This window comes from Astatotilapia calliptera, chromosome 22 (assembly GCF_900246225.1).
Source record: "Astatotilapia calliptera chromosome 22, fAstCal1.2, whole genome shotgun sequence".
In the NCBI taxonomy this organism is placed as follows: Eukaryota; Metazoa; Chordata; class Actinopteri; order Cichliformes; family Cichlidae; genus Astatotilapia; species Astatotilapia calliptera.
This window is the reverse complement of record NC_039322.1, coordinates 20,174,053-20,187,497: the sequence shown is the minus strand read 5'-3', so window position 1 is coordinate 20,187,497 and position 13,445 is coordinate 20,174,053. Positions and strand designations below refer to the sequence as shown.

The window sequence follows — 13,445 nt, the reverse complement described above, 5'->3', positions numbered from 1 at the left end:
ACTGAATTCATTTCTGTTTTTGTTTCTGTTCTGTGTTTTTTATGGATAGTATGGTCAACAAATAGATTGCTGTTGTATTTTTAAAAACATAAGAGAATAAGGAACAATGTAAAGTGCTTAGATTACTTTAACAGGCCTCATTCTTTATACTGAGTTAGCATGCTATTTTACATTTGCCAAACACCATTGACTTTGACCTTGTAGTGTTTAGTTAATCTTATATTAAATTTTTGCATAAAAACACAGCTGGTGTGATTTTTTAAGGTTGCCATTTATTTTCTTGAAGCACTGCTTTGTTTTTAATATGTTTGGCTTCACCACACAGCACTAGGATTCTAGCAGACAAAATTTTAGATTGAGACACTAATAATATATTCATAGAGCATATAGTTTTGAAGGACAAATTACTTTGCACCAACAGCCAACAGCTATCCTGAATCCTCTGGGTTTAAGATTACAGACGGATAAAAGTGAGCGGAGAGAGCAAATGAGTTAAGTTTGTCCAGCAGGTGTCTATCCTCCAGCAGTCCTCTGCTGGCTCCTCCATCACACACTGCTCATTATCACTGCACATCCTGATTACTATCAGTGATTTTGCCCTTTTCTCCTTTCTCCTCCCAAACTATGTGGATCAGACAACCACCCCCACAGGCAATTGATGATCAGGATCTATTCCTAAGGAAGTTTACATACTTCACTGGGTGCAGCAAAAAATGAGAGATTTTTTATCAGTTAGTTGTGGTGAGTACGGTGTACCTTACTGGGGGAGCAGCATCAGAGCTAGTGACACCAAATGACTGAATATACTAATCACAAAGGCTGGCTCTGTGATTGACTGCAAATTGGACACTTTTGAAGATGTGGTGGTGAGGAGATCATTGAACTATCTGCTATCCATTATGGAAAATCTTGGCCACCCGCTCCACCACTTACTAGACAGGCACCTGCTCTAACAGATTGCAAGTCTGGTAAAGTGTCTTGCACCAGGCCCTATTTGTCTAGCTGTCTATTTTCCTTTGTAATCTTTGAGCTTGCTTTCCCATCTGGCAGGGTGGATGAAGTGCAGCCAGACACGAGTTGCTTACTCGTGTCTGGCATCCAAATAAAAAAAAACATCCAAATAAAAGTTTTTATTAACACATAACATATTTCCTGCAGTATCCGAAGCAGCATTGCGTCTTATTTTTCATCTTTATATACAAAATAGTGCAATTTAATCGGACAACCAAAGTGTTAATTGGTAAAAAAGATAAAGATAAAATCCACGTTACAAACAATTATCACCAATAGGCTCGATCAATCAGCTGTTAGTGAAACTTTATTTTATTTTATTTTATTTTATTTTATTTTATTTTATTTTATTTTATTTTATTTTATTTTATTTTATTTTATTTTATTTTATTAAACGGACAAAGGTATCCAGCAGAGGGCGCCATTACTCCAATAAAGAGCTCACCACTGAGGACGCAGAACGTGCCAGGCCAGTGCAGGCACGCGCAAACTTAAATTGCGTTATGCGGCCAGCTGTCCTGAACCCGATCCAGATGACACAACAGTAAATGGTCCCGCGATCCACGCCCGCTGGGAGCTGAACAGCACACCGCCGTGTCTGCTCCACTCAGTGGCTTCTCTCTCTGATGGGCTCTGAGGAGCGCCAAGAGAAAAAACAAACGGTCCTCTGAGCTGCAATTGTGTTGTTATTGACCGGCGGTGAAGAAGCGGGTCGATAAGTGGATCGGATTTATTAGCTCTCCAGATTGGCTACACAAATGTCAGAGGAGCCACAGTACTCGGGACTGCACAGCGCGCATCTCATTTAGACGAAAGGAGCGCCGGACGGCGTGTCTACAACAAGTGCGGCGCAATTTCGAGCTGAAGGTAAAGAGATCGCGCAAATGAAATCCACGGGATGACATTTATTAGTGGTTTAGGGCTGTGGTGTCGTTTCGACAGCATGTACTGTTTAATCAATAGGCTGCGAGAAGAAGAAGTGAGCGCCAGTGACGATGTGATATGGAGTGACACGTGAGCCTTTATCAGCATCTTTATGCAAAGCCACCCTCTTTCTCTCTCTCCCTCCTGTTATTGACCTGCATTGACCGCATGCAGTGTGAGCGTGTTAAAATGGTTTGTGTGAATGAATCTTACTATTGTTGACAAGCAGTGGCCTCCCCTCTGTCTAATTCTGGCACAGAGGGTGGGTAGGTGATGGTGGTAGTGGTGGTGCATGGCTGGAATTACAGCGGTGTTTAAATCTGCTGCAGTGTGGAGCTGCAACAAGTTTATGATGCTATAAGGAGAGAGAGAGAGAGGCTTTAGTGGACTGAAGTGATGAAATAGTGACACCCTCAAGAGGGAATAAGGAAAAGTGACAGGTGCCAACTACTGCAGTAAGCTCAGGGAACAGAAATAGAGTGTACTGTGTGTATAATCGGCTGCCCTGTGTGCGTTTTAGGAAAAGTAATCCAGCAGCATGGACCTGGAGAATATTGCAGTTACCTTTCTCATCCTTCTGTCTCCTGCGTGGGCCTCATCTCATCACTCCTATATGGACGCCATCCTCTCAGCCCGCTCAGGTAAGTCCAGCTTTGCGTGTGTGTGTGTGTGTGTGTGCATGTTCCACTCCATTTGATGCGCACTGCTCTCTTTTTTCCTCTCAGGCTTCAGGTTCCTGGCCGAGCCGATGAGGTTTGACCCCTGTTGTCTCATGTCACCTCCTCCACCACCACTCTTCCCTCCTCCGCCTCAGCTTTGGAAGAGGGTCAGCCCTGTACGTCTTCACAAACACACCTGTTTCTATACAGCCTCCCCTACCTGCCCGATGTAGGCCACTGACTTAAAAAGAACTTTCTTTCTGATTGTGTGTTTACTGATCGAATGAAGGACAGCAACAGCCTGTTGGAGCCGAGTGTTTTCGGAGGGGAGGTGCAGATAAAACCAAAGCCTGTGATACCAGGATGTCCGCCTGGACCTCCGGGTCCTCCAGGTCCGACTGGCCCAGAGGTAAGGCTTTACTTCTAAATAAATAAATAAATAAATAAGCTGCTGCACAAAATCATTCTCTAAAAGCAATTCAGCCCGATTTAGCCACAGAGCATCCACCTGACAGCAAAACCATTCTTAGACAGCAGATGGACATATTGTTAAACAAGCGCAAACCTTTTTAGTATTGATTTTTCTACAAATGTACCATGCTCATTATGGGATATGTGAGATTTATATAAATCTGGTGACATTTTTCAGGGTCATAGTGGATTGCCCGGCATAAGAGGACCAAAGGGAGAGAAGGTGTGTGTGTGTGTGTGTGTGTGTGTTTTGAGGGTTTTGTTTGAGGGGTGGGGGTGAGTGAATTATGTCTCTAATGCAGTTTTCTGTAAAAGCATTTGTGTTTGTGTGTGTCCTTGTGCTCTTCTCTGCTCTAACGAGCACCCCATCTCCTGCCCCTCCATTTGTCCTCCTCCAGGGAGAAATTGGACGTCCAGGGTTAAAGGTGAGCTGCTCATCCTCTCCTGCACATCTTGTGCTCCTCAACTCTCTCCGGTCCATCTCGTCATCTTGTCCTTGGTGTAATGGGATCAGGATTTTCCCCACTGTCTGCCTCTATTCTCCCCCCTGGATGCATCCTGGAGCTCTGTGATGTGATTTGTCTATTGATGTGCTCAGAATATCCTCTGCAGCTGCTAAATGGGTTCTGCTGCATTAGTCCCAGAAGATGCTCGTCCTGCAGCAAACTTTGATCCCGTTGTCCCCTCACCTTGCTGTTCCTTTTTTCTCCTCTGCTCCGGCTTCCTCTCTCCGTATTTCTTTTTCCTTGGCCTTGCTCCAGTAGCTCTCGTACCAAACTCTAGTCCTGCTGATCCAGCCTCTCCAGCACTCTACTTCTCTACTTTAATCACTCTAAGTGCCTTTGCTCTTCGTGATAAATCACTCCACACACATACACACACACACACACAGCAGGTCCGTAGAGTCTCTACAGGCTGCGGTTTTAATGAAAGGCAGTTAAATGAAAGCACATTGCTTAGCATGGCAGCAGCTCTGCAATGCTTGTCCGGGTGTCACGGAGATGTTCGGCTGTTGTCTATCATGTTTGGCTCTTTTGCCCAGAACCCAGATTGATTAGGCTTTCATTCCCGTCCAGTAATTTGCAGTGCTTCTAGAGCGGAGTCTGAGTTGGAGGTCGGACTCTAAATGAGTTTGCAGCAAAATTCTTCGTGCAGTTTTAGAGTAGACGAGCAGCTTTTTGTGTTCACATCACTTTTACTGAAGCGGGCAGAGAAACTGTTACTGGTATTGATGTTTTTGTAGGGTCGTACTGGAGCTCCAGGCCTGCCAGGCAAACAAGGAATTCCAGGATGGCCTGGCCCACAGGGGCCCAAGGTAAGTGTCATGACTCTTCCTCCAGGCACAGACACATTTTTGGGTGCATTTTGTTTTTTACTCCTGACACCTGAAATACATCTAGTTGTATTTTTTCTCAGGGTGAGAAAGGGGACCCCGGACTCATGGGATTACCAGGACTGAGGGGACCACCTGGAATAAAGGTTAGTGGCATGTTTACAGGACTACCTGTTTGATTCTTATTAAGCTTTCTCTCTCTGATGTACTCTTGTCTCTTACTCTGTCTTTTCAGGGTTTACGTGGTTACAAAGGGGAGAAGGCAAGTTCTGTGTCACATCCTCTAACTAACTGCTCTTACTAAAAAAGTGTCATATCCACATTTTCTCTTTCTCCCCTCGCCCCAATTCTTTTTTATAAGGGAGCTCGAGGCGATCCTGGACCAGTAGGCCTAAAAGGCGATAAGGTTTGATACACTCCCTTTTTTTTTAATTTAAAATTCAAATGATTTCAGACCTTTTTCTTGGTTTGGCTGTTTCAGAGTCCAAATAAATTACTGTTAAGTATTTCATATACATGTTATGATAAAGTCAGTGTTCTCACAACAAGCTCCCATTCTGTCTCTGAACAGGGTTCAATTGGTTTGCCTGGGATGCTTGGACAGAAGGTAAGAGTAATTAAAGACTTAAGAAGATGAAAGATTTGCTTTTTATCCAGTTATTCCTCAATTTTGCTTCTCTCAAAGGGCGAAAAAGGACCAAAGGGAGAGCCAGGAACATCAGGGAAGAGAGGACCGACTGGGCGTCCGGGGAAGAGAGGCAAACAGGTGAAAAAAAGAAACGTTCTTAAAACAGTTTTGGAAAATATAGCCAGTGAAGTGGGGTCTTTTACCTCACACACACACTCACTGATGCTGTTCCCATTGATTAGCACTTTTTTTTTTTTGCATATTTGCTTTGTAATCTACTTTCTGGTATTTTATAATTTGCACAGGGTATGAAGGGCCAGACTGGGGCCACTGGATTGATGGGCCCTCCCGGACCTCCAGGTCCTACTGGCCACCCTGGGCCACCTGGTCCTCCTGCATCAGGTATAGTAGCTCACAGACATGACCCAATCAGAAGCAGTATCCCACTGGCTGCTTGTGTGTTATCCAAGTTTATTTTTGTAAACTATGTGTTTCTTATAGGTCTCTATCTAGTAGGGGAAAAGGGGGATAAGGGTCTTCCTGGTCCACCGGGTCACTGTAATTGTGAAGGTGCTCTCGGACCAAATAATGCTCCTTTTGGAAGTTACACACAGCGGCGGAGTGGAAATAAAGTCACAGCGGTAAAACCACATCCTGTCACAATACTGTTATTGAGTATTTAAATTGGCATGCTTTCACTGATCAGTGTGTGTGTGTGTGTGTGTGTGTGTGTGTGTGTGTGTGTGTGTGTGTGTGTGTGTGTGTGTGTTTCATATTCACCACAAGATATTTGTGGTAAACAGTGAGGAGGAGATGGACCATCTACAACAAGAGAATGCAATAGCATTCAGGAAGGATCAGAGGATGCTTTATTTTAAAGACAAAGATGGATGGAAGCCCATACAGGTAATTTCAAAGCATTTGCAGCACTGAGCAGCAGCAAGTCAACTGTATGACTATATGTACTGATGAAGGCAACGGTATGAGGCTGAAAGCGCTAGAAGAAAGTGGGGGTTTTTTGTAGATGGTACACAAAAGCTTTCCAGAAAATAAACTGCAACTTTAGCCTCAATGCTTTGATATCTTACATGCAAACCACTAGACTCAGAGGAAGTTGGAGCTTGTTCTTTCAATTTTTCTAGCCCTTCCAGCCATACCAGTCTACTGAGAAAGTCCCAGACAGAGTTGGCGTGTGTGGAGATGGAAAGGTGCAAGCCCAGCACGGAGAGGAGTGTGATGATGGAAACCAGATTGTCACAGATTCTTGCCTCAGTGAGTTCCGTGTTTGCTTTGTTAACTTGCACACCTGCAGAAATAGCCTGTAGAGGTTGAAATCTCATATAATGCAAGATGTCCCATTTTGCTTATGTTTCTTTATCTCTTACAAATATCCAGCTTATGTGAATTTAGCTGAAACTGCTTTTCATTTGTCTAAATTTAAAAAAAAAAAGAGTCTCCAACTGTAAAGTAGATTGGTTTTGCTGCTGATGAGGTACCCTGCAGAGCATAACTCCAGTACACCACAGAGTCTGATCCCACATGGCATAGGATGAAAGCTAGTAAGCACTGTGAGACCTTTCCTTGATCTTTCATTAATCTCAACCCCCCTCTTTTTTCTGCTGCCATCCTCTCCCTACTCTCTGCTTCTGTTCAATTAAATTAGCAAGAAAATGCTGTATTGGCATCACTGAAGCAGACTGCAGTGCCAAAGAAATTAGTAATGTCTTCTCTCTCCCTACCCTCCTCTGCCTCCTGCTGCCTCTCACCTCCTTTCCCTTGTGACAGACTGTAAGTGGGCCTACTGTGGAGATGGCTACAGGCACGAAGGAATAGAGGAGTGCGATGGAAAAGACTTTGGTTACCAGACCTGCAAGTCTTATCTCCCTGGGTATGTTCACAGACAGCTCTCAGAACACAAATGTAGAGTCCATTCATTTAGACTTGCTCCAGAGACCAGATAACTCAAGATGAATCCATTAAAGTGTCAAAAACTGCATTTCTAATATGGGACTCTGTGAGGACGGACTATTTGGAGCCATTTTCACATGGCCATTTGAGAAACTGACGTTTTTGGCACACATTCACGTTGATTTCAGTTTTCAATCTCAGATTTTGTACTGTGTTAGCAACTAGTGAGCTAGTTACTGCATCATCTTTTGTCTTCTTGCAGTGTAGTAATCAGTGTTAGGGTGACGTAGTGAAATTTAAACATGTTTTGTGAGCAGCACAGTTTGAAACAGTCCGCTGGCCGGGCCTTTCTACATGGAGTTTGCATGTTCTCTGCAGCTACTCTGGGTCGTCCCACAGTCCAGAGACATGCACGGATTAGGTTAACTGGCAATTCTAAATTGGCCCTGGGTGTGAATGTGATTGTGAACAGTTGCCTGCCTCTCTCTGTTAGCCCTGCAATAGACTGTCCAAGTTGTACACAGCTGGTATATGCTCAAACCCGTGACGTAACACAGTATATCTCATTTCTATATCATAGCAAAAGCACAGTTTGGGGTTTTCAGTGCCGTACTTTATTTAGGCCAGGATTTCTGTGAGTCCTGACTTTAAAAAATATAAAACATAAAATGTTATTAGTGAGCCATAAAGATGCTCACATGCAGATTTTTTGTTTTTTAACATGTTTTTAACTCCTTTTTATGGACTATGATGGCATCATAATTTCTTATATAGTTAAGAACCTTCAGCGGCCTAAAATACACATGTGTGACAAGTTCAGTTGCTCAGCTCCTGGGTCGTCTACAGCGAAGAAAGTTCAACATACCCAGATTGTCTGATGTGGATTCACTAAATGCAGCGCTGCTTTAAAAAGGACAAAAGCCAAAAGATTAATTTTGAACCACCTAAACAAAACACAGGGTTAACCCTGAAGTTAAGGATAAGCCAAAATCCTGCTTTGTAAAACAAGCCTCTGTTGGTATAGGAGGAGTTTGCAGACAAAGATACAAACAAATACAGAGAGAGAGTTTTTGTAAGTATAGTAAGTGTTACTGTATGAATATAAGAGCTCATCTAATGGTGGGTCTGCTTTGAGAAATAAGTCAGTATGCTTATCTTCCAAAAATAGTCCACTCACGATAACTGTAAGACAATGCAGCGCATCAATTGCACGTATTACAAACCAGTTTTTGTGTCTCCTGCAGGTCCTTTGGGCATCTCAAATGCACCGACTCATGCCTCATTGATTCTACTGGCTGCAAGTACTTCACCTGAATTCAGAGGTTTGAAAACAGCCTCAGAGGATCTTTGCAAATCCTCTTGATGATCATTGTGATCAAAGGGATTGTACTTCAGATTTCAACTGAAGTCTCACCACTTTAAAAAAAAAAAAATTAATTAATTAATAAATAAACGACAGACTGAGAAAGAGTAGTTAAGGGAAGCTCTTGTGCCTGTTCTGAGCCACGAAAGGTCACGGGAGGTGTAATCTCTAATTGACCTCAGAAAACAGCTCTTTGCTAGTGTCACTTCATCGGCTGCAGCACTGTTACGGACACTAGAACTGTTGGGAAACATTTTAATGATTTCATGTTTGTATCATACGAAATAGTTGTGTATGACTTGCTGACTGTTAATGCAGAAATAATCTGTGTTATAAAGCACTTTTTAATATGAAAAAGATATAGAGATATATGTACTGTAGTATACAAATCAGGGGTGTGTAAGTGTGTTTATTCCTGTGCAATATATTACAAAAAAAATGCAGTATATTGATGAAGTGCAATGCTGTCATATTGCATGTAAATGTGTTTTTTTAGTGCACGACAGACCGCTTTAACCAATGCTGTAAATATCCAAGCCAAAGTGAGGCCTTTTAGAAATGAATGTCCAAATAACTCAGATGGAAGAGATGGGAAAAAATGAATGTCATCCAAAAAAGGATCATATTTGATTATTGCAGCAGCATGTGGGGGATACATCAAATCATTCATTAAACTGTAATTAGCTGATAATCTGCCTGCATGACTGTACGTTTCATGAAGCACTGTACACTAATAAAGATTCATTCAGATGTTGCCAAAGGAAAGTTGTGAGGGGGATTGTCTGTGGGTGGGGCTGCCGAAAAACGATCAGCCAATCAGAGGAAAACTTCCTGCAGCGACTTGTCTCTGCCACGTAGAGGAACAGCTGCACGTTTTCATGCCGCAGCAAGTCTGTTAGAAACTTTTTAGCTCTTTGTTCAACAGGCTGTTTCTTCTGAAAGCTGACTGTGTCAGCATGCTGCTGGTTGTGCTGAGCTGGCTCTGCTCCTTCATGCTGGTGTCCGTCAGCAGCGGGGGGAAGCTGCCCGAAGCTGAAGTGACGATAGAAGTTCTGCACAGACCTTTCCTCTGTCACCGAAAGTCCAAGTATGGAGACATTCTGCTGGTGCATCATGACGGATACTTTGAGAATGGCACCATGTTTTTCTCCAGGTTTGTTTCATGGCTAACGCGAGGCTTATAACGCTCAAATATGATGATGCAACTCTGTCAAGGAAGCAATGAAGGAGCTGGCTGAAGGAGAGATGCAGTGACGTCACCCTGGTTTCATAAACAGCTTTTATAGATTTAAAACTCTCGAATGTCGATGTTAGCATTTATCTGCAAGGGATACAAAGTTAAATGTTATGTCAAACATGAGGCCCGTGGGCCAAAATAGGCCGGGCAAAGACTCCAATCTGGTCCACTGAACACATAGCTGTAAAACTTTTAACTACTGCCAAAGACTTCCCCCAGGGCCATTCATACCACACCAAAGTTATTAAGTAATAGATAGTCAAATTATATGACAGAAAATTTTCAGTCTTTTCACTAAAATGAGCAAAAACTTTTTTTTTAAAAAATTACATGGTAAGCTACTAGCAACCAGAACTTTTTCTGTAATTTCATGGCCAAAGAGTCATGCTGACTGATTTCTTCCATGAACTACAGCAGAATTTCCTTATCATGTAGAAAAACTGAGTCATACTATTAAAAATTGCTTCTTTTCCTTATACTAAGACATGTGAACGATTCAATGTGTAGTTTAACTTCTTTACACAGACAGAAAGGGGAGTTTCACTGGTGGGCTGGACCAGTGAAGTGGCCTGTATGTGGCCCACGATGTAAAATGAGTTTGACGTCCCTGCTTTAGTGCAAGAGTGTCAAACATTAGGTCCATGGCCAAAAATGGGCCCAGCCAAGACTCCAGTGCGAGCTTTGGAAAATGTGATTAGGATCAATTTTGGACTTTTAACTGTATTTTAAGTTTTAGAGTAAAGACCTCCCCCATGGACAGTTGTATTACACCAAATTAACAGTTTAAAAATAAAATTAAATAATAATAATGTAAATTAATAATATTATTGTAAAGTAGATTTTCTGTGAACTAACAAATTCTTCTGTTTTATAATTACAGGACTGTCTGGGCAATGAGCTAGCAGAACATTTTTTATAATTGTACACATTTCTTTCTTACAATTAATGCCCAAAGAGTCGTGGCAACAGATGTTTTTCATTTACTAGAGAAATATATAACAATATATATCGGATGACGATATAAAAAAGTATGTTTCATTTTACGCTATCGTTTGTTTCGTGGTGTCGCAAAATAAACTGTTTACGGCAATATTTTTTCATTGTTTTGATGATCACTGTAGTGGCTATATTAATTTCTTCAAGTTCTCTCTTTCTCTTATATTTTATATAACCACACTACAGACGGACAAGTGCCTGTTTTTATGCGTTGTGGTTAGCAACAACTACGGTAAAACCATCGCGTGTCCGCTTGTTTATGTTCCACATAAACCTTTCACAATAAAGCTTAAGATCCTGTTGAGACTTTTCAAAATAAACTGAATCACGTGAAAGAGCAGATTATTAACGGATGAGAATTAAAAAGGAGCCGCCAGGTGTTAAAAAATAAACCTTAGACTCAAATAAATACTCACAAAGAAAACGGCGGCCTTTACAACTTATGTCTAAAAATGTATAGTTTCATGCATCGGTTAAAACACTTGACTCCGGGTAAAGGACGCGCAGCTGGAAACACTTCCCGCAAGACGAGCTGCCCGAGATTCACAGAATTTACAGAAATTGTTACATTTTTGTGATTTATATCGTTATCGGGACGATAGAACTCTTATATCGGGATATGAGATTTTGGTCATATCGCACAGCCCTACCTCTCGTGCATCCAATGCTGACAACAAGCAGCTTTAGTCTTCAGATTGGCTGGACCTCACAAATGTAAGGTTTTGACACTGGGTGGGTGGAAAAATAATATCCCTCTTCTTGAATTAATGAAAAATACTTTATTTATCCCATAAATAATAACATCGACTGCCAGATGACTCTCTGCCAGACAGATATTTTTTTTATGATGCAATAATACAGCTATTTTCTCTTGCTTTAGACTCAGGTGGTAAAAGTGACTCAGGAACACAGACACAAGGCTAACACAGGTCTTCAGAACCTCGCACTGATGCCATCAGGGTCTGCGTCCTTGCTGTAGTGTGTAGTTTCTCCAGCTGTCTTCTAACCAGGCCAGAAGACAAACAAGCAGGGGTGGTTCCTCAGATGTGGGGTGGATGTGGTTTTAATGAAGAATAAGTGGAGAACTCATTGAAGGTGATGAGGGTGTTTACTGAAGGAGGAGGCTGCAGAATGCCCTTCATGCTGCACTCTCCTCAGTTCCTTTTCTCCAGACATGAAGGCGTCTTTTTTTTTTTTTTAACAAGCAGTTCTTTCGGGTCACTGGTGATCAAGGTTTATTGTTCTTAAAGCAGCATACAGTTCCAGCTGGAAAGATAGTGTTCACTTGATATCTTCTGAGATGGAGCTTGTCGATTTGTTAATGTTCTCTCAGTGGGGTTGGCTAGGTCCACAGTCTTTGAAATCACATAGAGCCTGCAGTAGAAAAACTGTCTGATTGGAGCATTCATATCAGCAGGAATCATTATAACTCTGAGAAAAGCATCATAATTTCCTTGACCTTTGATGACACCTCAGACCTTCTCTACATCTCAACTTTTCACTCTTTCGACACCTGTGTTTGTTGACCAGTCGAGTCAGCGGTGACAAGCAGCCAATCTGGTTCACTCTGGGCATCAGAGAAGCAATCAAAGGCTGGGATAAAGGCCTGCAAAACATGTGCTCAGGAGAGAAGAGAAAACTGGTCATACCTCCAGAACTGGCCTATGGGAAGGAAGGAAAAGGTACAGAAGCTTCATCCATATCTAAGAAGTTTCACTGCATGTTTTATGACACGGTCTTCTTGGTGTCTCCAATTCTCACAGTGTGACATTATTATGCACGCATCTTATTATACTTGTCTTTCTTGTTCTTTTTAATTGCTTTCTAGGAATGAATTCATTCAATGTCTCTGAATGAAGGTTTCATTCAGTGACATTAGTCCACTTATTCTCTACGTGGAGCATGTGAACAATACTGTGCTTTTTTTGTCCGGTAAGCACAAACCACTCTAACCCATAACATCTGTCTCTTCTGTTTCTAACTAACCTTTCTAATGCCAACAGATTCACAGCAATAGATTTGCTTTTTATTCCTTTTTACCATCTGTGTTCTTCAACGGAAGAAAACTTCCTGGATGCTTACTGGAAGTTTTGGCAATATTCAATTTCAGTTTGAACTGACATCTCTGCCCATTACCCTCCTGTTCTCTGTATTCAGGTAAGATTCCACCTGAAAGCACGCTTACCTTTATCATCGAGGTGCTACAGATCAGAAATGGACCTAGGTCACATGAGTCCTTTCAGGAAATGGACCTCAACGATGACTGGAAGCTCTCCAAGCATGAGGTGAAGATAACCATTGAAAACACATATGAAGTTACATGGATCGGTTACATATCCCATGTCACTCTAGACTTTACTTTCTGTACAAAGAGGAAAAAGTGTGATTTCTAATTCATTTTATTATGTTTGTACTTAAGTCCCAGTCATCCTGTTCTTTTCATGTCTGCCAGGTGAAAGAGTATCTAAGGAAGGAGTTTGAGCGTCACGGCTACCCTCCCAATGACACTCTACACGAGAACATGGCGGAGGATATCTTTGCCAAAGAGGATGAGAACAAGGACGGTTTTATATCCTCTAGAGAGTTCACTTACAAACACGATGAACTGTGAAGTCCCATGAAGCGCTGGTTTGTGTTTCGTGGTGGAAATCCTTGTCAGAGACTCTTTGAGGTTATTTTTGTCTGTTTCAGTTTTACAGAAGCTTTAAGTCTGTGTTGCGTGACGCTGTGTGTGGTTAAGTTTAGTTGCAGATTGTTTTTTAATTTTGTGATTTGTTTATGAAAATCCTTTTTGGGACCAAAGTTAGATATTTTCACAAGTCTAAATATCTGTGTGAAAACTGTCGTGAAATATCAGGTTAATGTTTTTTGCTCTTTTTTATAAATGTAAATAAATTTTGGGCAAACTTGGGAAG

General features: G+C 41.8%; 2 protein-coding genes across 2 annotated transcripts; both read left to right on the top strand.

Annotated features, from left to right (window-relative positions):
• The first annotated feature begins 1,462 nt into the window (after nt 1-1,462).
• On the top strand, nt 1,463-9,058 carry LOC113014744 (acetylcholinesterase collagenic tail peptide-like). Its single transcript, XM_026156458.1, has 18 exons — nt 1,463-1,878; nt 2,456-2,576; nt 2,661-2,770; nt 2,884-3,003; nt 3,244-3,288; nt 3,464-3,490; nt 4,309-4,380; nt 4,482-4,544; nt 4,634-4,660; nt 4,760-4,804; nt 4,970-5,005; nt 5,084-5,164; nt 5,332-5,428; nt 5,528-5,667; nt 5,813-5,932; nt 6,169-6,298; nt 6,812-6,914; nt 8,179-9,058. Exons 2-18 carry the CDS (start codon nt 2,474-2,476, stop codon nt 8,246-8,248), a joined length of 1,389 nt encoding a protein of 462 aa, XP_026012243.1. The 5' UTR covers nt 1,463-1,878; nt 2,456-2,473; the 3' UTR covers nt 8,249-9,058.
• A 79-nt stretch (nt 9,059-9,137) lies between these two features.
• Nucleotides 9,138-13,440, top strand: LOC113014746 (peptidyl-prolyl cis-trans isomerase FKBP14-like). Its single transcript, XM_026156462.1, has 4 exons — nt 9,138-9,450; nt 12,061-12,212; nt 12,688-12,815; nt 12,983-13,440. The coding sequence occupies exons 1-4, from the start codon at nt 9,254-9,256 to the stop codon at nt 13,139-13,141; spliced, it is 636 nt and encodes a 211-aa protein (XP_026012247.1). The 5' UTR covers nt 9,138-9,253; the 3' UTR covers nt 13,142-13,440.
• Nucleotides 13,441-13,445: the final 5 nt, after the last annotated feature.

Excerpts from the sequence above, each read along its gene's own strand:
- LOC113014746 (XM_026156462.1), top strand. The coding sequence starts at position 9,254 with ATGCTGCTGGTTGTGCTGAGCTGGCTCTGCTCCTTCATGCTGGTGTCC. Across the intron at positions 12,213-12,687 it reads CTATGGGAAGGAAGGAAAAG|GTAAGATTCCACCTGAAAGC; the intron begins GTACAGAAGCTT and ends CTCTGTATTCAG. Across the intron at positions 12,816-12,982 it reads GGAAGCTCTCCAAGCATGAG|GTGAAAGAGTATCTAAGGAA; the intron begins GTGAAGATAACC and ends CATGTCTGCCAG.
- LOC113014744 (XM_026156458.1), top strand. The coding sequence starts at position 2,474 with ATGGACCTGGAGAATATTGCAGTTACCTTTCTCATCCTTCTGTCTCCT. Across the intron at positions 2,577-2,660 it reads CATCCTCTCAGCCCGCTCAG|GCTTCAGGTTCCTGGCCGAG; the intron begins GTAAGTCCAGCT and ends TTTTCCTCTCAG. Across the intron at positions 4,805-4,969 it reads TAGGCCTAAAAGGCGATAAG|GGTTCAATTGGTTTGCCTGG; the intron begins GTTTGATACACT and ends GTCTCTGAACAG.